The sequence below is a fragment of the Armigeres subalbatus genome, chromosome 2, assembly GCF_024139115.2.
Source record: "Armigeres subalbatus isolate Guangzhou_Male chromosome 2, GZ_Asu_2, whole genome shotgun sequence".
Classification (NCBI taxonomy): Eukaryota; Metazoa; Arthropoda; class Insecta; order Diptera; family Culicidae; genus Armigeres; species Armigeres subalbatus.
The window spans coordinates 173,372,825-173,395,560 of record NC_085140.1 but is presented as its reverse complement, the minus strand read 5'-3'; the positions used below and the strand labels follow the sequence as shown (position 1 = coordinate 173,395,560).

The following is a 22,736-nucleotide window of genomic DNA, read 5'->3' as shown; positions in this document are numbered from 1 at the left end:
ATAGATTTATTTCTACTTTCTGAGTATTGAGAAGGCGTTTTACTCCATTTTACCAGAAGAGGTCAAATATGCTCTTTATTACTTAAAAGTAGAATTTTCATACCGTAAAGAAAATATACGAAATTTCAGGATTTCCCGAGTCCCGGGAATTAAAGTTTCCAATCCCGGATACCCTGGGACAAGCCCAAACCACTCATGAAAATTGAATAAACCAAATATATTTCTTTAAGTTTGCCTGTGAAGTAGTTGTCTTTTATCGAGTAAAGTAACAAATGTGTAAGCCAACAAAATTTAATGTAAATGATTCACTCTAAATTGAATCAAACCGACTTCAACACCATAGCAAAACAGGTCCTTATAGAATTGTATGAAAATCTGGCACCTGCTGGTTTGTTGTACCGACAGCAAACGTATCTTCTCATTCTCAGAGAACTGCTTCAAGATGCAAACGCTACATTCCGCGGAGAGCAGCGAAAGAATTAGGAATCTTCAGTTACCTTTCGAGCAAAGGCGTAGAATTGCCAATCCGGAGATGGCGAGTTCGATTCTCGGTTTGGTCTAGGATGTTCACGGGTAAGAAACATTCCCGACTCCGTGAGCATATAATGTATCCATTGTTCTTGCCACGCAAGATACATACTCAACTCATGCAATGGCGGACATAGGAAAGCTCACTTGTCATAAGACGAGTTTGTACAAACTCGTCTTATGACAAGTGAAGACATTCCACTAAAAAGCTCAAAATAATTTTCTTAACATAGGAAAGCTTTCAATTAATAACCGAGGAAATGCTAATAGAATACCAAGTTGCAAAGCAGGCCAAATTCCAGTTGGAATGAAGTGCCATTAAATGGGAGAAGAACACACGCGCTTCGAAGAGCTTTTATGGATTACTGCATTAGGCAAAACTATTGATCTGTATCGAAGAAATCAAAAGATTCAGTGTCAATTTGTTCAAAAACAGTTTTTTGTTTACTTGTCATAAGACGAGTTTGTACAATCCTATTTAATTCCACCACTTAATTGTACCTTGACAGATACGTATTTCGACCTCAACAGTAAGGCCGTCTTCAGTGTCTCGTACTTGACCTGACTCGACGAGTCAAGTACGAGACATTGAAGGCGGCCTTACTTTTGAGGTCGAAATACGTATCTGTCAAGGTACAATTAAGTGGTGGAATTAAATAGGATTGTACAAACTCGTCTTATGATAAGTGAAGACATTCCACTAAAAAGCTCAAAATAATTTTCTTAACAGTTTTTTGTTGTTTTCTCGGAATTGGATGAAATGGATATGCAGTTCTTCAAACAAATGTTTCAACTAACTTTGAATAGACTGGGATATAACTCTATAAAGCTTTGCCAATTGTCTTAATTCATGAACTTTGAAATTAATTAATGTGCTGCAAACAAAACTTTTGAAAGGATACTTAATCTTACCACTAAGACAGTTTCAAAAGCCTAGATGGAATTCATTGGCGAATGCTCCTCGCGAATGCTACCACGAGCCGGGTATTAACCATGCATCACATACTTATATTATTTTGCCAACAATATTTGAAAGTTTGCACCCATTTCTAGTTCAAGTAATGGCTAAGGAAATTTTATTTATTTTTATTTGTTTCCCGATTAGCATAAATACATTAGGCATCATGGACGATAGGTATAATGGACGTTATTCATACAATGCTTCATTAACCAATGTAGGACAATTGTCCAAAAACAAATTGCAGGAATATAATTTCCTCGAATGGCACAATTGCTTAAAAACTATTTTCACGACTCCAAAACTCAGGAATTAGTAGCATGGTTCCGCTGCCAAGAGTTGCTTCGAGAGCTTACCCGGGTATAAGGCATGAGTGGAATTGTTGCCTTTTTTTGACTGACGATTTCGTACAATGTTATTTTAGCACAAAAATGAAGTTTCTAGAGAAATGTAACTTTTGAGAAATTTTTCTAGGGAATAATATTCTCGGGGACATGTTTTTTCGTGTGAATATTATTTCAGGTGGAATATTATTTTCACTGAAATGTTTTTTTTTTTCTGGGTAACGATATTTACGAGAGAAATTTATAATCCTAAGAACCACGTATGAAATAAACAAAGGGCAATTTTAATTATGCCTAACGTCCTTTATGCCTAAACGCACATTATGTTTAACGTCCGTAGCGCCAAATTTATATTATGCCTATCGTCCGTTATGACAAACGTACAAACTTATGCCTTACGTGGCGCACCCGAGAGAGACGATCTGATGTTCGTTTCTAATTTTAAAACAATTGCTATTTAATTTTTTTACTTAGGCAGTGAGATAAGCAGTTGACATAGACTTAGATTAGATACAAAATAGGGAAGAACAGACCTATTTGGATTGAATCCACAACCCAAACAGCGTGCAGCAGAAGCTTTAGCTGTATGATCAGCACATCAGTTATCAGAAACCCTAAAGCAAAGATGATTTTTAAACTCATGGAAACTAATGCACTGTTCATTTATGGACTATTGAACTTATATCGGGTGATTTTGACAGAATTAGTGAAATATGTTTCCCGATCGATCACACAACGCCGGTGGATTATGTAAGTCGTGCAATTATTTCGCAAGCTCCCCCCTACCACAATTATTGCAGGAGAGTTCGTCAGAAATAGCTCATGGGAAATTCCTGCAGGCGGGTATATCGCTCCGACAGGTTTGAACAAAAATTGCTATTTGATTCACTTCCCCGATATGCGTGTGAAGCTCTAGGAGTGGAGCCCACCAGGAGTACGTGATGTGCATGTTTGCAATCTTCGGCAGTATACAAACGAATGCTTTCGCTGCTCCTATCAAGCGGGGTACACTGATAAGCCTGATGGGATTTCTTGCTGGTGTTCGACCGCCAAGTGCCATTCGGGGCAACCGAAAAAAAAAATGTTGGCAAAAGTTTATAACAAAAACTAGGATATAATCACAAGACTAATTGGTTTGATTTTATGATATAATTAGTTGGTTATCCACATTTTGAGAGCGTCGATTTGATTATTGCGTCAAAGTTCTTTTTATAAAAGCGCAATGTTCAAAGAAGTATCTTGTCTTGATGAACTACGGAAAAAATATAATATCGGCTGATGAATAAATCTGAGTTTCCGCTTATTTAACCCAAATTTAACGTTTATAACAATTCAGCAACAGGTACAGAGCAGTGTGAACCCATTTAATACTCACTGGTTGGTTCGCAATCCTTATCTATTTTCGAGCGCCCAGTGAGCTCTCGTTGAGTAAACTGTCCCGAAGGCCTGGATGAACTTATAACGGGACTCATCCGAACGCTTCCGTTTTAGTAATATTGTAGACTTTACGTGGTGCAGTTCGTCATGTTGAGTTGATCGATAGGACACTACTTAGCTAACCGGTTCAATCCTGGATAGTATTCAAAAAACAAACTTAGTAGTATTTCGCGCGTTTGATAGTGCAGTGCAATGTTAATAAATAAAGAAACCTTCCCCTACAGAATGGGATTATCGCCGTTGTATTTTCTACCGTCTCCATCGGTGAACGTGACAAATGATCGGCTCGGATACTTTCCAATAACTCCGCCATACCACCAGCAGTACGATTACGTACTCCCATCAGCAGCAGGGACAATGCAATCCCACGCCAGGAAGATTTCAACGAGTTCCTCATCCTCGGCAACGGCGTCAGCTGCAACGTCGGCAGCGGCTTCCTCATCCTCTGGGATGCTGGGCTCCATCGACAATGGCCAGTCGCTCTATTTTTACATGAACGCAGCCGGGAAGGAGGAAATTACATCAGTGCCATTATCGCCACCGCACACACCGCCCCTGCTGTACACAATGACCACGCCTGGGGACGTTGGCAGTGGCTTCCTGGCCGGAAATGACACCAGCGCTGTAACCGATGTGGTTGCCGATCAATACGGATTACCGGCCCTGGGTGTGGATAATGGAGGCGACGATGACAATTTGGGTGGCTGCAGAATGGTGGCTGCTGGAAATGGTCGGTGGAGTAATAATCGTTACAATGACGGTGACGGCCGTGCTAGTGACAGTAATGAAGGGCGCTTATTCCCAGCACGGAACTCCGTTATCATGAAAGTGGAGAACCAGCAAGTGGTTCCGCTGCTCGGCGAGGAGGGATCCAGTACAATCGACCGGTTCGTGTGCAAGTGGGAGAACTGCTATTGGTGAGTAAAACGACGATGACGACAGGTGACTGCCTTTACCTGCTGCATGGTGTGCCCCGTGTGTGGTATGATAACAGAGTCGATGGAACCGCTCTGGGTGTGTAACCTGTGTGAACTAGTTTGACTGGAACTGAGAAGCGGGCGCTGATAACGGGATAGAATCCAGGGTGGGCACGGTAATAATGTGCAGAAGTACATTTAGGAATTACGGACCTTACATTGTTGTAGCCCGTAAAGTAGCAATAAAATTCGAATTCAAATGAAGTAGAACGTAATTCAGCTTCTACCTGCTGTATACGCAAAAATAGGAGATTTAGGTTCTGGATGTCACCGTCAGAGTGTTTGAATTAGTTGCAAGTGGGGGAAAAGTTCAACAATATAGCTTATTCCTTAGAGTGTTATTAAATGATTGAAAATTAAGTTACGTAATGGTCAAATTTTGATCAGATGCAAATTTGCTCTCTTCACAAGCAACCCACGAAAACTTTTTTTTTCGAATGATTTACTGCAATGTGGTTTGAGTTCCGCTGGCAGAAAGGGGGCGTCAATAAATTGAGTAGCGTTTTAGGTGAGGGGCTGAACTATTAAGCAGGTTTGGCTCTAACTTTCAAGAAAAAGACTAACTTGAAATCTTGAAGAAAACACGTCACATCATTTACGAACGTCCCAAACTAAAAATAGAAAAATATAAAAGATGAACTCAAGATCGCAGGAAGCACTAAATGGGTATGTTATGTAAAAATGCGTTTCTCGCAGCCATTGAATATAGAAGATTTTGTGTCTTGAAAAAATACTTGGTAAACGTAGTGATTTTTTTTTAAGTAATGAATATTTTTACATTTTGAAATTTGTGTTGTTTGTTCCAACTTCACGCTGTTAAACGCGATAACCTGTATGATTGCTTGGCCTTGGGAGTGCTTTTGGTTATGTATTCAAAAGTTTATTATGCATTAGTATTTTTTGCAAAATTGTAGACCTTCATCAGACAGAAAAGTTTGATTATGAGATCTGAAAAGATATACGCGCAAACATATAAAAAAGAAGACAAAATTTGTTGTCTCAGATGTCCGAAATAAAAATCATCTTAATCGGAAACAAATTTGCTCAAGCTGATCGATATGATTATATGATTTTTTTGTATAAAAGAACGATAAACTGTAGGAAAATTATTAATTGCAACAAAGAATACAAGTCACTATTGAAATAATTTATGACCAGTCTAATACTGACGGGCTGCCAGGAATCAGCCACATATATGAAGTGAAGCTGATAAAGGAACAGTACCAGACAAGAAATGTATTTCCTAAACAAGCATGAATTCAAAATTATGACAAAATTGAGCAAACACAAAATCAATATTATTACTAGTTACCAATTTTCTTCAAACATAGCTAAAATTTTTATTGTTTTTCAATACTTTCTGTAAATTTCACTATGAAAGGTAAAAACAAGTTTTTGAGTAAAAAAATGCTAATGCTTAAAAAAAATTAATCAGTTGTTTAATTGGAAATTTTAATGACAATTACAACTACAAGACTGATAGTCAAGTTTTGAAAAAGTTGTAATCATTTTTATTTGATTTTGAGTATGTAACAGGAGTATACTTACCAATATAAACTATTTGAGTTTCGATTACCAAACATTTCAATAATGAAAATTGATTCAGTGCCTCACAAGTGAAGCTTTTATTTTTTTCCAATTCACTCAGTGTATAAACTTTTGTCCGGTACTGTACAAGTAAGTCGCAGTTTAATCATCATGACGGCCATTTGCATTTCATAAAGTAGACAGATAACGAGCCAAATGGCGCTATTGCTGTTTTTTGGGTTGATTGTTCTTTTCTTTACACGACGATCAGATCAAGAGAATGCTCTCAATGGCATTAAGATTGCCTTGAACTGAGGCTTGTTTAGTCTAATAGAACTCAGTACTTCCAGACTTCTTTTTGCGATATAATTTAGTGGATGGATGAAACTTTAGATTCAATGGGGTTAACATTCGATACCACGCTAAGATTTCAGCAGAGCATTAACATTAATGGTACTTGTGCAACTTTAGACGGTAGCGGAATATAACTATTTCTTATATTACGTAATAGAAGGATCGTCAATTTGGATTTGAAAAACGTGAATAAAATCCACGTTTTTTAAATAAAGCTTTTTATTAGCTCCAAAGCGTCCCATCTGTGACTCACTTATCAATTCAGCCCCTTTTCATAAAGCAAATTTGAAATGTGTTACTACGTGAGAATGTGTGCATGCGTGATACGGTTTACAACACTTACGGCGATCCGAGATTAAGGTAACTAATCGTGGTTTTGTGTATCTGCTCTCGTTTCTCGTTTATGTGCAGCGTGTTCTTCAAGTTGGATGACCTGGCCAGTCACGTCACGCAGAAGCACGCCGTCGTTGGACTTGGTGGACTGTACTACTGCCGATGGGAAAACTGTCTGCGGCAGGACCGGGGCTTCAATGCACGTTACAAGATGCTGGTGCATGTTCGAACCCATACGAAGGAAAAGCCGCATCAGTGCGGCAAGTGTGGAAAGTGCTTCTCGCGTGCAGAAAATCTGAAAATTCATCTTCGCTCCCACTCCGGCGAGAAGCCATATGTTTGCCCGGTTGAGGTAAGTTGCGTTATCAGTGCTCGTAAAACGGTCTAAGTGAATGAGCATGAATATCAAGTGACTAACAAGCAGACGTTCAAAATCGAATTGCATTGCATTCGCATGTTGCTGCTGTTATTAACGCGACAGCGCTATTAGATTTGAAGAAAAGGGAAAGAATTACGTAAATCGGAGCACCCAACATTTGAATTTTTTGTTACGTAATTTTTGAAAGATGCCGTTTGTTCATAAAGACAATGCACGGCCATTTTGTTAAGATTTTCATAACTTACCTTTTTCAATGCATTGCATTGTAAAATCAATAAGGATCAATAAAGGAATACAGTGAAATCGTAGCAATTAAATAGCATTTACAATACAATTAGATAAATTTAAACTTTACACGCGTTATGAATAGCCTTTACACATATTATATGCATGTAATATATTGTTTGTTGTTCGCTTTGTGCTCATTTTTGATGACGACTAAATCAAACTCGAATATTGCTCTCATCCTTTCACTGGATCATACTAAGCAAAGACGTTCCACCAAATTCTAATAGCAGTTCTCTTCCTTTCCAGGGATGCAACAAAGCCTATTCTAACTCCTCCGACCGGTTCAAGCACACCCGAACTCATGCGAACGACAAGCCATACGTCTGCAAGGTCCCGGGCTGCCTCAAGCGCTACACCGATCCATCATCGTTGCGGAAGCACGTGAAAACCTTCAAACACATCAACCTGCTGGTGTCGTTGGCATCAGCCACCGAGTCCGATTACCATCTCCACCGTCACCCGGCCAGCTACCCTGCGGTACGTTATGGTACCCAGTCCGCCGGAAGCCCCGGCAAGATGGCAAGCGATAACTCATATACCGATGACAGTCGGGCTTCCAGTAGTAGCACGGCCACCACCGCCAGCAGTCCCGAACTAGACGACAGCGAAGATAATAATGTGCTAATTGATGTCGTCAACGTCGACAAGTGTGATGAAAAATTAAGCATCACTGACTATCACTTCTACCCGGATCGAAAGCCCACCGGGCGTGCCGAAGATTGGCCGTGCGGCAACCGAGGCAGAACGCCTCTGCTAGACGTAACCGATAGCTCCCTGGAGAAACTGGATGAGGCAAGACGCCGAGCCGGCGAAGACGACGTCGACCAATATCACAGAAGTTTCCTTATTGAGCCTGAACGGGACTACCATCGTTATCAGCCGGGCAGTGGCTTCTCGAAAGGCTTTTTCGAGTCTGGATCAACCACCTTGTTGCGTTGCCGGAGGGGCGACGACGAAGACTTATTACCGACGACGATAGAAGACGATGATTTGTGCAGTGCCATACAGAGATTGAATAGCGCTCGGATGGTGGGAGTGCAGTCCATGGACGTTGATGGACCGATGGATCTCAGTATACACAATCGGTAGCATTCGAGAAGTATTTTGCTCTTGGATCAATTATGTTGTGTTCGTTTTGATATTTTTACAACCAATTCATACATTACGTACTTGAAACTTCTGATAGATATAAAATTCTACTTAATGTTTTTGAAACCCTGGAGATTACAATTGCAATGCGTGTGATGAAAGATATGTTTGTCTGATTAACTAAATATAAGATTAATTATTATTGATTTCTTTTATTTCTGTACCTGCAGAATTTTTTATCTCTAACATGTTCTAACGAAAGAAAACTCCTAAGTTTGGCTGTCAAATTGTTTTTTTGTAATTAAACTAAGGCTGAAATTCGAATGAGGATTATTTACTAGAATGACTTTGCTTAGTACAAGCAATTGGAGGTCGCTTGTCTTTAGCACAAGTTCAACATTACATGGTTTTTTTCTCATTTATAAATTATCAGTGAATTATCACAATTATTGTGTTTGACGTCTGGTTTTGTCTTGGGACAACGTTTCTCAACCAGGGGTATATGTACCCTTGGGAGCTCCTTCGCTGGTATTAGGGAGTACCTATGACAGAAATGCTTGGCGCCATTGAAGAAAAAGAAGACGTTGCAAAAGTATTTTTTCTTCTTCAATGGGTGTACATTCCAACTGGAACTTGGCCGGCTTTTCAATTTAGTATTCTATTAGCATTTCCTCAGTTACTAATTGAAAGCTTTTTTTATGCCCGCTATTGCATGAGTATGTATCTTGTATGGCAAGTACAATGGATACGACTTACCCAGGGTATCGAGAAAGTTTATAACCCGAAAATATCCTAGACTGGACCGAGAATCGAACTCGCCATCTCCGGGTTGACGTTGCGAGAGTAACAGATTCTATAACATAGCTCACATACTTAGAGTCAACAGAAATTGGAACCGACATCGAACAGATTTTTCCAGGAATTCCATCAAAAATTTATACAGAAATTACAGTCAAACCTCTATGAGTCAATGTTCTATGACTCGATATCGACTCATGGAAGCAAATTATTGCATACTAAAAAATATGTTCTGGGTTACTGTGATGGTCCCTCCAAAGAGCTTTTCAAGGATTTTCTATTCTACATCTCGATATTTCCATGAATCGATGGTCCCTTCAATATCGACTCATGGAGGTTTGACTGTATACCGAAAATGACATCAACTATGGAATTTTCGGAGGAATTCCCAAAGAAATCCTGAAAACATTCCTTCAAGATTTCCCTGAGAGATCCTCCAGGAGTTTCTCCGAAAATGCCTCCGGGAGTCCCCCCGAAAATTCTTCCTGGAGTTCCACCGGCAGTTCCTCCGAGAATTCCTCCAGGATTTCCTCCGAGAATTATTCCGGTAGTTCTATCGGCAGTTCCTACAGGGGTTCCTCTGAAAATTCTTCCGGGAATTTCTCCAGAATTTCCTTCGGGAATTCATTCAGGCTTTCTTTCTGGAATTCATTTAGGCTTCTTCAGGAATTTATATGGGAATTCCTCCAGAAGTTCCTCAGAGAATTTCTCTGGGAGCTCCTAAGGGAATTCTCTGGAAGGTCCTCTGATGATGATGATGGCCACATAGCCCTACAAAGGTTTTAGCTAGACGAGATTTGTCTGTAAGATAAATTATCCAAGATTTCTTCCGACAATTCGTCTGGTAGTTTCGCTGGCAGTTCCTCCGGGGGTTCCTTTGAAATTTCTCCAAAGAGTTTCTTCAGCAATTCCTCCGGAAGTTCCTTCGAGAATTCCTCCGGGAATTCCACCGGCAATTCATCCGGGAGTTTCTCCGGGAATTCCTCCGAAAGTTCCACCAGTAGCTCTGCCGGAAATCATTCTGGCTTTTTCAGGAAATCACTTAGGCTTTCTACCGAAACTTAGCTGGAAATTTCTCCCGAAGTTCTTCCGATAGTTTCTCCAAGAGTTCCTCTGGAAGGTCCTCTAAGAATTCTTACGGCAGCTCCTCCGGCAATTCCTTCGGGAACCCTTCGAGAGATCCACCGGCGTTTCCTACTAGAATTCCTTACTAGTTTCACCGGCAGTTCCTCCGGGTTTTTCTCTGAGAAGGAACTCCCAGAGTAATTTCCGGATGAACTTCCGGAGAAATTTCTGGAGGAATTCCCGGAGAATTATCAAAGGAACAGCCGGTGGAACTTCTGGAGGAATTTCTTGAAGAACTACAGGAAGAATTTCCGAATTTCCGGGAATTCTCGTAAGAACTCCTGGATGGAATCCCAAACGAAGTTCCGTAAGAATTCCATGAGGAACTCCTGGAAGATTTCTTAATGGACCACTCGGATGAATTCCCGGAGGCCCTCCCAGACAAATTCTCCGAGAAACTTCTGGAGGAATTTGTAGATAAATTCCTGAAGAAAGCCTGAATGAATTCTCGGAGGAACTACTGGTGGAACTCCCGGAGGAATTTTCAGAGGAGCAGCCGGTTGAATACACGGAGTTGTCTTTCGAGTCTTTCGAAATCCCATTTCCCGTGAAATTCCTGCCAAACATTCTCCAAGAATTTCCTGGAAAGTTGTAACGTTCGACGGATATTTTGAATTTAAGTTAAAAATAATTAAAAGCTTTAGACGTTTTTATCTTTTTAAGCTAAATCAATTGTAAATAAATTTTGAAATTAGTATTTATTATTGTAATTAAATTAAAGAGAATAATATTTAGATTGAATTAAAGCTTAATTATTGTAAATTAATTATTTTTGTTCTGTATATATTTTACTTCATTTGAATTGATTTAGCTTTGGACGTTTTTATCTTTTTAAGCAAAATAATGCTAGAATTCGTGAGGTCGGCTTGACGATTCAAAGTCCAATCTAAAGCGAGACCAAAATACAAGTAATGAAATGTTTCGTGCGGTTTGCGTCTCGGCTGAGCGAAGTGGTGTACTGCTTCAGTGAGTGCAGCAATGGCTCCTGAAAGTATAGAGCTCTTTTTCAAACATTTGCTTAAATCTAGGAAGGCGCCAAACTGCTATCGCCATGTGAAAATCGTTAAAGAATAAGCAATTGTCCTTCAAGGTTTCCTGAAGGATAGAACCCTTAAGTTCGTTCATTTTCGCTCGCACTAGAGGTGTAGAAGTATCGCGGTTTTTCAGTTCCGAGTTTGGTGAATAATACTTTCAAAGTGAAACGTGTGTATTTTTCGTCAGTGCGCCTGACGATTACGCGATTTTACTCCATTTGCTGGAGGAATTATTTGGAAAAAAAGCGCATAGGCGCTTTTTTTTATACTGGAAATTTGAAAGCGACCAGCGGAGTCAATTTGGGGTTCCCGTCCGATTTTCGTTGTGGGTCGCAGAGCGACCATTCGAGCTCGTGTGTCCGCTAAGGCCCGCCTTTCGAGGTAGCTAAACGAAGAGGAGTGAAGTTTGCTAGTCAGTCGAGCGAAACTGACCCGACAGTCGCCAAAAAATGTCGTAGAACCACACGTACGCTACAACCCCCGGTGGTCAGGTTCCGAGAGCAAGGTCCCCGTACGTCGCTAATTATCGTACGCTGGACCGAACCTGAACCAAGAGTTAGTAGCTTTATTTTAGTCCTCGCCCGGTGAATCAGAAAGGTACGTGAAGTCGGGTCGTAAGAAACAGTGGGCTACTAGTTCGAGGGAACGGTATTCCGGACGCTCTCGAGGATCGAAAATCGGAAGTCTTCCGTCCAGCCGCCACTCCCTCCGCACCTTTAATTCGGCCATTTTGCGCACGAGCTCACACCGCCATCTTGTGGAGCAGCGATCGCCCACTGGCAAGCCGCCGGTAACTCGACGCTCCGGAGACACCGACGTCACCAGCACGGTCGAACGAGTCGTCATCGTCCTCGTCGGACAGTTCAGCGTTTTCGGCACCCCGCCGGAAAGTTCCCCATCTTCAGCACGTCGCCGGAAGAGTCAGCATCTTCGGCACCCCGCCGGAAAGCCCTCCGCCTTCGGCACCCCGCCGGAAAGCCCTCCGCCGGAATCCCGCCGGCATCGCTACGAAAATCCTGCGCAGGTACGTGGAAACATTGTAATCATGGCCATGAAGTTTCCCATATAAATATTAAGCCCATTTAGCATGTCGTCCAACCCGAATGAACTCCCTTGATAATAAAATATGTTGAATTAGAAGATCTGGATGCCAATTGATTTTATTTGCAGCATTTCCGTTTAGAACACACTGTTCTCGTACGTTTCAGTCATTCCGTTGGTAGATTGGTTATTTCAGACTTCTATTCCTCTTCGGTCAGTGAGTATTGGGTTGAGCGAGCTTAAGCGAGTACGAGGGGCAATAAGGGATAAACAGAGCGAGTTTGGGTTTCCGTTGGTTTGGCAAGTGGTTTGGAATATTCAGCCAGCAACCGTTCGAGGATTTCCCCTGAGGTATTGTCTCAAGAAAGTCGGGCAAATCAACAAACTGGTGGTCTCTCACACGTAACAGTGGCGCTACAAGCCACCAAAGTTATAAAAAAACTTCAAACGATTTTACGAACGGTTACAAAGTTCCTGGGAAGATTCCCGGAGGAACTCTTGGAAAAAACTTCTGGAGGAGCTCCCGGAGGAACTACCATAAGCACTTCCGGAGGAATTCCCACAAGGAAATTCCCAGATGAAATCCTGAAAGTATTTCCAGATGAATTGCTGAAGAAATTACCGGATGAATTCCCGGGGGTTTGTTCTGAAGATATCCTGGAGGAACTCTCAAATTAATTTCCGAATGAAATTCTGGAGTAAATTCCGAGTGATGTCCAGGAAGAATTCTAGAACAACTTCGCGGAAAAATTTCCGCCGAAATTCCTAAAGGAATTCCTTGAGAAGTACCTGAAGGAATTCTGGGAAAAATATCTGGAAGATTTTCCGGGGAAATATTGGACGAATTCCTGAAGAAGTTCCTAAAGAAATTTCTAGACGAATTCTTGAAGGATATTCCGACGTAATTGCGAAAAGAAGTCCAGAATATAATCCTAGATATGATATGAATTCATGGAGGTATTCCCGGAAACATTCCTGGAAGTTATTCCGGGGGAATAAAAGGAAGAGTTCCTGGAGGAATGCCCGGAAAAGTTCTTAGAATATTTACAAGTGAAATTATGGAGCGAAATCGGAGGATTTCCGTCATAAATTTCTGAAAAAAAATCTTGTGGCACTTTGGGAGGAAATTCCGTATAAGGGTAAGCGATAACACAATTTTTCCTGACGAAACGAAACGAAACGAAATTAGAAATGCTATTGTTGGTTCGAAACGAAACGATACGAAATTCCGATTTACTTCCGAGACTTCGAAACGAAACGAAATTGAGGTACATTTGATTCGAAATTTTACGAAACAAAACGAAATTTAATTTTTTTCCGCGGAATTTTTATAGAATAGTTTTTTTTGCACAATGCAAAAAAATCATTAAAAAAATTATTTTGCATAATAATTTTTCAGTCAAATATTGTTACCCAAATGCCATAGGAAGAATCTAGCTTAATTTTACAAAAGGACATAAGTAACAGATCAGTTTGGGACCTTCATCACTTCACCTCTCACTCACTTTTTGTGAGAACAATTCAATCGTGACTGCCTTGTTACTATTCAGTTGGTAGCTCTGACGAGGTGGTCGCCAGTGTAACCAAATTAATTTGGTACAGAATCTTCCAATATGTTTCAAAACTTGAACTTGAAAAAACCTATCCATTATTTAAGTTAGAGAAGCAAAAGATTCAAACACAAAAGATTTCACTTGAAGGAATTTGACTGTTAGATAAAAAAATGACAAAAAAATTAATATAATGCTCAAAATCAACAATTAGAAATCTTGAAAGACCTTGAGAATAATGTATTAAATATAAACTCATTTTATGCCAAGAAACTCGAACGCAGACATTTACGTTTATTATTAAATCTTAACTTTTAAAACTAGCAGCACGTCCAAACTAACAACAAACTGCCCTACAAAAAACACGCAGCACCGGCACAACTGTGACAGAAAATCGATACAATTTTGAACCATTTGAATAATCTGGATCTGCCGGATCTAGAAAATGTGAGAAAATTCTAGATTTCCATGATATACGAAATCAAATTATCTGAAGGTAAAAGTTTGGTTCATGACAATGATCTTAATCGGAAACATCTGAATCAGTCCCAGAATATGAAATAAATGGATATCAGAGAATGCCCCAAATCTGGACCATTCTTAAATCTGCAAAGGTTTGAAAATCTGCAAAATAAGGAAAACTTCTTTGTTTATTTGTATACATTCATCTGACACTTTGGTGGTCTTAATGAACAATTGGCTTAATATACTAACTAACTAAAACATACAACATATAAAAACGCCAACTAAGAAAAATGCTCCCTAAAATAAAGAAATGCTCCTTAAACCAACGAAAAATGTTCCTTAATTTGAGGAAATGCTCCTTAAACGAAATGCTCCGTAAAAAAATGAAATGCTCCATAAACTTATAAAATGTAATCTTAGCCAACATGCTATTCAAAGCATTGTTTACGAAATTGTGCACCTGGCTCACAGACAAACAGACGTCCCAGACAATTGCACATCGAATAAAAAATGTTTGGCGATACGAATTTCATTAAAATCACATTGCATTTAATATGCTAATCGATTTATTCATTAACTTCCCCGCATAACCACACACGACTTGAATAACTCGGAATTGTCTTCTTCTTCTTTAATGGCTCTACATTCCTACTGGATCTGAGCCTGTTTTTCAGCTTAGTATTCTATGATTAGCATCTCCTCAGTTATTAATTGAAGCATTTCTATGCCCGTCATTGCATGAGTATGCATTTCGTGTGGCAAATACAATGGATACACTATCACAGGGAGTGGAGAATCGAGCTCGCCATTTCCGGATTGGCAATCCTACGCCTCTACTCGCAAGGCTACTGGAGACCGAACTCGAAATTGTAAAGCACACAAAAAAAACTGCTAGTGAGACTAGTTTCAAAAATAAGAGTCGCCTTACAAAAATAAACCTGAAGGAACGTGGCGGTGGATGCTTTGACAGCACGTGCAGTTTGTATTGTGAATCAATTTTACTCATTTACATTTTATAAGTTTATGGAGCATTTCTCGCTTAACTTTTCAAAAGGTCCTAAGAAACATTTTTTTCATGAATTAATTTGAATAGCGCAATCAACAGAAAAACATGAAAGCTTTCGATTGCAGTACTCAAATTAATTCATGAAAAAATGTTACTTGTGTCCTTTTGAAAAGTTAAGCGAGATTTCATTTTTTTACGGACCCCTTTTTTTCGTTTAAGGAGGATTTCCTCAAATTAAAGAAAAATTTTCGTTCGAGCATTTCTTTATTCTAGGGAGCATTTTTCGTAGTTTAAGGAGCATTTTTTATTTGTTTCACAGCATTTTTCTTAGTTTTCGGTTGAATAGGGTTACCAAGCAAAACAATCAGCAATAAACTCTAAGGGCTAAACAATTGTGCATGAGATTCTAATTTATGATAGCCAATTTTAAGGTACCTTTTGAACTATTAAGGAGCATTTTTAATTGTTTACGGTACATTTTTTCGTTTTTACGGTACGCTTTTCGAATGTTTACGGAGCATTTTATATATTTCAATGTAATTTGTTAGATAATTTAAGGAAAAATTATCACTTTTTTAAATAGCATTTTTCAATTTTTCAAGGGTAATCATGAATCTTTCATGATGCATTTACCATTTTGCCAAGAGAAAATGCATACTTCAGCTGAATCGGGGGAGTATTCTTGTTTTAAAACTACGTCTACATCAGCATATAGTGGTCACTTCAATACATCCGTGGGATGCTACATTTGGATGAATTTCGTAATATTATTGAAAAAGTTGTTGAAAAAATGTTTCTCCTGGAGGGGAAATTGTCGATTTACACTCACGCTCTCTTATATTTTGCAGATACTTGAAAATCATCGTTCAGTGTTGCGTGTTGATTTGTTCTATATCAGCGGTTCTCAACCTGGGGTACATGTACCCCTGGGGGTACCTTCGCTGGCCCTAGGGGGTACCTCGGACAAACATGCGTAATGGCGGACGTATTACAATTCCAATCAAAACTCATTGATATAGTTTTGATAATTGTGTATTTTTATTTCAAAAATTTATATTGTACATAATATGTAATGCGATCAATAAATCCCAATTGAATTCTGCCTTCCACAACCAGCACAATATTTAAAGGGCTGCGGAACAAAAGATCGAACGAGCAAAACGTCGAATGAACAAAATGATTTTTTTTTTCACTAATGCTCGGTTGCTTCGTTGCAAGAGGATTAGAAGCATCCTTCTACGCATCTCGGAAGCCTTCTTCCAAGCAGCTTGAAGACCATCTTACACGAGGCTCAGAAGCCTCCTGGGCACTTCAGAAGCCTCCTTCCAAGTGATTAGGTTGCCTCCTCCTCCTTCTTTTAAGAGGCTCGTAAGTCTTCTTTTAAGAGGCATGGAAACCTCCTTTCAAGAGATGCGGTAGCCTCATTTCAAGTGATGCGGTAGCCTCCTTTCAAGATGCTCGGAAGCCTTTTTCAAGAGGCTCAGAAGCCTCCTTTCAAGTGGCTGAAAAGCCTCTTTCCAAGAAGCTCGGAAGCCTATGTTCAAGAGGATCGGAAGCCTATTTTCAAGAGGCTCAAAAATCCCTTTTAAGAGGCCCAAAAGCCTCATTTCAAGAGGCTCGGAAGCTTCCCTTTCAAGAAGCTCAAAAGACTTCTTTTCTAGAGGCTCAGAAGTCTTCTTTCAAGAGGCTCAAAAACCTCCTTCCAGGCTCAGAAGTCTCATTCCAGAAGGCTCGGAAGGCTCCTTTCAAGAGGCTCGGAAGCCTCATTTCAAGAGGCTCAAAAGCATACTTTCAAGAGGCTCAAAAGCATCCTTTTAAGAGGCTCGGAAGCGTCCTTTCAAGAGGCTCGAGAGACTCCTTTCAAGAGGCTCGGAAGCCTTCTTCCAAGAGGCTCGGAAGCCTATTTTCAAGAGGCTTGGAAGTCTCCTTTCAAGAGGCTCAAAAATCCCCTTTAAGAGGCCCAAAAGCCTCCCTTCAAGAGGCTCGGAAGCCTTACAGGAGGCTTGGAAGCCTTTTTTCAAGAGGCTCAAAATCCTCCTTTTCTAGAGGCTCAAAATCCTCCTTTCAAGAGGCTCGGAAGCCTCCTTTCAATATCCTTTCAAGAGGCTCAGACGCCTCCTTTCAAGAGGCTCAAAAGCTTCCTTCCAGGCTTATAAGCCTTATTTCAAGAGGCTCAAAAGCCTCCTTCCAAGAGGCTCCTATCGAGAGGCTCGGAAGACTCCTTTCAGCATCCTTTTAAGAGGCTGGGAAGCCTTCTTCCAAAAGGCTCGGAAGCCTTCTTCCAAAATGCTCGGAAGCGTCGTTTTAAACTGCAAATGAAACCTCCTTTTTAGTGGCTCAAAAAACTTCAAGAGGCTCTGAAACCTCTCTACAAGAGGCCCAGAAGCCTCTAATGAAGAGGCGCAAAACTCTACTTCAAAGGGATTCAAAAGCTTAAAGGAGCTTCCCTTCAAAGGGCTCGGTATTATTATTTAGAAAGGATTGGAAGCCTAATTTCGAGAGGGGGTACCTCAATTAATACAAAAGTTCCAAGGGGTACCTCTAAAGAAAAAGGTTGAGAACCGCTTGATATGCTTGTTTTCTCGAATAAAATAATCTATGGAAATGTTGCTTCTCATGCTATATGTTGACACTAAATATTAGATGTAAGCTAGAACTGTAAAAACGCAAGCATTCATAAGCAACGCAGGTTATTTATTTTTTCATAATTCAAGTGTTGATTAGGTAGTGCTGCTAAAACGGCTTTTCATGTACACAGAGAGAAGATCATATGATTATGAGAACAATCCATTGAGGTTCAGTTAGTAGGGATTAGGGAAAGCACCTGTCCAGCGTACTGGTTTCGTGGGATAAACCGCACCGAAGGGAGCGGTTACCCTCCAATACTTTTTTCGAACTAAATCTATCACATGTTGAGCGCTTAAATCGAGTTTCAGACATAGCATTCCATTGAATCTGAACGAACATTTGAGAAGGTAGTCAACTGCACCACAATTTTACGTTCATGAAAAAGGTAGATGAAAAATTGTGTAATTCGGAGTAGGATGCACAACAAATCAATCTCAGATGTATTTTTGAGGTTGTTTATGCGTATCACTATGATCTATGCGCTGTACAGGTATTGAAAAAGACGTTAAAAATTTGTAGAAAAATATAGAGTTTGATATTATTTCAAATGTTTGTGTACTTTGTACAAAATCAGATCAGAGCGAATGAGTAGGTTCTCCGGAAAAAAAGGAAGCGAACAGCAAAAAAAGGAAATCGATTTGTTGTAAGACATTTGGACCTTAAGAAACAATTATAAACGCTTGATGATCCTTTGAATGAAACGTTAGAAATCCCTCGAAGATAATAATTTAAATGGAATTTCAGAAATCAGTTGATGCACCGTCAAACGCATCTCTGTAGCTTATTCAGTGTTTTCACTTCCTAAGCAAACTTCTTCATTAACTATGAGATGAGAAGAACTTTTGGAAAATCTCGTAAAATTTCAAAGAAGTCTAGACAATTTTGCGGAGAGAAGATGCACATATTCAAAGAAATCACAAATATATAGAATCTCTAGTCCAAATTATAGCATAGCATAGCATTAAACCCTTGATAAGAAAATTTTTTTGAGCTTTTTAGTGGAATGTCTTCACTTGTCATAAGATGAGTTTATACAATCCCATTTAATTGAATGGGATTGTATAAACTCGTCTTATGACACGTAATTAAACCCTTGCACAAATCGTAGATGGAGTTGCAGAGATAAGCATATCCACTATCATTGTAAATCTGCAACAATCTACAATTACGCGGACCCGATTTTCTCCACACATCTGGCCACGTCCTTACAAGTGCTTTTATTTTATAATATGTAGTCCTAACGTCTGCTTAAGAAAGCACTCGGAACAAAATATGGACAAAAATTCTCTATTCTACTAACGGATGACAACTAAAAAACTGGAATGATAAAATGGCTCGTAGTCTTGCTGGTATGACATAGCTGCTAGACGGCTCAGTCTAATCGATTTTCGGAATGCTGCTTTTGATCCTGCTTATGAGTTGTTTCGTATTTTTGGCCTTCCAATCATTTTTCAATAAGGTACCCCGCCCGGGGCAAGTGAAAGTACGGGGTAAGTGGGTACTATGGCTGCCGATGAATCGGTGAATGTTTTTAATGGTAACAATGTTCTAGAAAGATGAAGCAGAACTCTCAACGAATTCACCCTACACAAAAATATTCGCAATCAAAACCAATATCAATGCTATTGCTTGATCATGACTTTGAACTACCGGGAACATCTAATACTTATATTTCACTTCAATGGATTTCCAACAAAAAAGTCGTTTCTAAATTTATCACTGATGTGGAAAGTGAATATTTTGAGCAATTAAATAATTGTGTGACATCGGCAACGATTTAAAAGTTTTAATTTAAGCCAAAATCTGCAATTTTACTTGCCCATGAGTTTTAACATAAGTGGGGCAAGTGGGAAGTAGTTGAACAAGATTGTTGTCTAGTGAATAATAACTTCGAAATTCATATAGGGGATATGGCGGTTTTGGCAGGTTTTGTTCTATTATTGTCAGTGGGTTTTCTTTAACCAATTATGCTCAAATTTAGCCTAAACATTCTTCGCATATCAAAGAATATTGTGGCCGAATTTCATAAAATTTGCATAAAACAAAAATTCCCCTGACAATAATAGAACAAAACCTGCCAAAGCCGTTATTTCCTCTATAATTTGGATGCAGAGTGAGCTGCAGTTTTATATCGTTGGTTTCATTGTTAAAAAGTATTGCACAGATTATTACCAAATCTGTCTGATAATTATATCCCGCCAAAAAAAAAAACGCCTTGGTTAAAACTATATTTTCCGTTTATAGTACAAACGATCTATTTTACATTAGATCAGCAGGTTTTGTCTTATGTTTTGTTATTTTCAAATTTCTCATGAGATTTACGAATTTTTAGAGAAATAAAGTGCTACCAATATTTTTTGTAATTGAATAAATGACTTCCAACACGTCTACACTTCAACAACAGGGGCATATAATGATTTATCCGTGGTTAATGTTAATGAATACCCAGTTTTCTATGTATGCTAAGTATGCTAAGTATGGATTTAGTGTTGGTATTGGTAAGAATTTTAAAGAAACTACTTGAAACTGTGTTGTGCTTAAAGATGGTTAAAGATCTCCAACTCGAACTTTGTTCAAAATATCTACCACGTCATCAAATGGGCATATGCACTTTCTGAAAATCCAATTTTCGTGATGATCAAAGTTGTCCAATACGTGCTCGATATGTCAAGGCTTTTTTTTCAAGCTAGATCAACTGAGATTTTGTAATGTCCACAGTATCAGCATGTATTCAATCAGGTATTCCACCTCATACATACATATTCGAATAACATATTTACTGGATTTTAAAAATTGTGGGCGATCATGTTTTCAGAAATTGCCTCCAACATCTTCCATTTAGAAAAAACGGATTTTTTTTATGAACTACAGATCATATCTAATAGTGGAACTATCTAGACCACAGCAGGAATCAAACCGATCTATTTCATTACATCTAAAAAGGATGCTTTTCGTTGTAGTTTGCACAGGTAAGGCACGGTAAGCTATGGGTGGCCGAAATAGCGTGATATGAAAAAAATCTAGACACTGCACATTTCTTCCGTCGAATTTTATTATACCTGCTATATTGCAAATGGGTCAATACAGGTCAAGTCCACGAAATATTTGCAGGTTTCTACCAATATCATCATCAGTGACATGGCTCTAGAGAACTTCTGATAACACCAGCTTATGAAACACAAAACAAATCCAAAGTCCATGCACCATCATGTATACAAGTAATCATCATTCACAAAATGTGCATAACGTTACGATTAGAGGAGGGTAGTACAAAACGCACCAGTAAAAGATTGTTTACGCTTTTGCTCTCTATTTGGTTCTTAACTACAATGTGCTTACAAAGTTGGTTTATTAAAACTTATAAACACTGATTCCTCAAATACTGCACCCAAAAAACAAATGTATCATTGTTTGTATAAAATCTTGGCATATACATTTCTAAAGAAATTATAAGAAATGTAAGCTTGTTATACAGTCTTCGTATTGAAATAATTCGAAATTGTGATATTTTTATACAATGATTATATATACAATTGAAATCTTCCGAATTTGTATATGCAAATTTTTTATACAAATTTTGCAAGGTTCTAATATTGAACTGTATTAAAATCTGCCATCCACTTACTGAGTGTGGTTTCCAGAGCAACTTTTTTTTATTTTCTATTTTTAAATACGCACGTCTTCATTTAGTCATACGAGTTATTGCCTATTACGGATGGAGACATGAACAAAGTTAATTCCAGAAAAGGCTATTTATCATTTAAGACTATTTTCCCTGCTTACTTGTTCTTCGCTTGCAATCACACAGTAGGGTCTCCTAAAACACGGTTTCCTGAAAATAATAAATTGCGGAGACACAGACCCTTTGAGATTTTATCAAAAAGTTATGTTCTTATAAAGTGTTAGGGGGAAAGACGGCTTTGGCAGGGTTTGTTCTATTATTGGCGGGGGGTTTTTGTCGACCAAATTTTATGAAATTTGGCCACAATATTCTTTGATATGCAAAGAATGTTTAGGCCAAATTTGAGCCTAGTAAGTCATAAAAACCCCCTGCCAATAATAGAACAAAACCTGCCAAAGCCGTCATCCATTTTCATTTTCAAAAACTGATTCCGGAGTGGCCTTTGTAGTATGTGCATAAAAATCGTATCCACTCTGCTCGAACCATGGCTCCACGTAGCCAACCACGCAGTTTACGGAGGGTCCACAAAACGTCTTTCACCTAATGGACCCAGCTTGCTCGCTGCGCACTTCGCCTTCTTGTGTCCGTCGGATTGTTGTCGAGAACCGTTTTCACCAGGTTACTGTCCAACATTTTGGCTACGTACTTGGCCCACCGCAGTCGTCCGATTTTTGCGGCGTAAACTACCAACAGCTTATACAAATTCGTGGTTCATTCGTCTCCGTCATCTGTACCCCACCATAGATGAAACGCAGCACATTCCTTCGAAGACTCCAAATGCGCGTATGTACTTCACGGTAAGTACATGTGTCCGTGGAGTTTGGTACGATAGTCACACAATTGAAAAATATAATTAAAAACCCTTGATAAAGAGGCGTGTTTTTTTCATTAATTTTCTTGGTAAAATTGGATCCTAATGAAAATTGCCACAATTGGTCATTGCGTTCTGAAGTTATTGATAAAACGTTGATTGTTGAGTGCAATGTGTAAAAACTCAATATATGTAATACAGCATGCGGAACACGCTGTAAAATTCCTACGTACGGATCCCTACTGAACTACCCCATTAGTGCTGCTGTAGGAAACTGTACTGTAAAAATCAATTCACGCCCAACGATAGACTTTCTGTTTTCGTATTCATTATCCCTGCTAGTGGTCTGATCACGCACCAATGGCAAGATTCCAAATCAGGC

The 22,736-nt window shown here is 39.2% G+C and overlaps 1 protein-coding gene across 3 annotated transcripts in view; it reads left to right on the top strand.

Moving 5' to 3' along the window:
• LOC134211216 (transcription factor btd-like) overlaps nucleotides 1-8,416 on the top strand; it is a 109,635-nt gene extending 101,219 nt beyond the window's left edge. For 2 of the 3 annotated variants that reach the window (XM_062687905.1, XM_062687906.1), the window contains 3 exons: nucleotides 3,492-4,184; nucleotides 6,537-6,810; nucleotides 7,372-8,416. In XM_062687905.1, the coding sequence (XP_062543889.1) occupies nucleotides 3,493-4,184; nucleotides 6,537-6,810; nucleotides 7,372-8,214 (1,809 nt within the window). In that variant the 5' untranslated portion in view covers nucleotide 3,492 and the 3' untranslated portion in view covers nucleotides 8,215-8,416. Of the gene's footprint in view, nucleotides 1-3,312; nucleotides 4,185-6,536; nucleotides 6,811-7,371 lie in introns of those variants that run through there. The other variant, XM_062687904.1, reaches the window with a different exon arrangement.
• The last annotated feature ends 14,320 nt before the right edge of the window (nucleotides 8,417-22,736 follow it).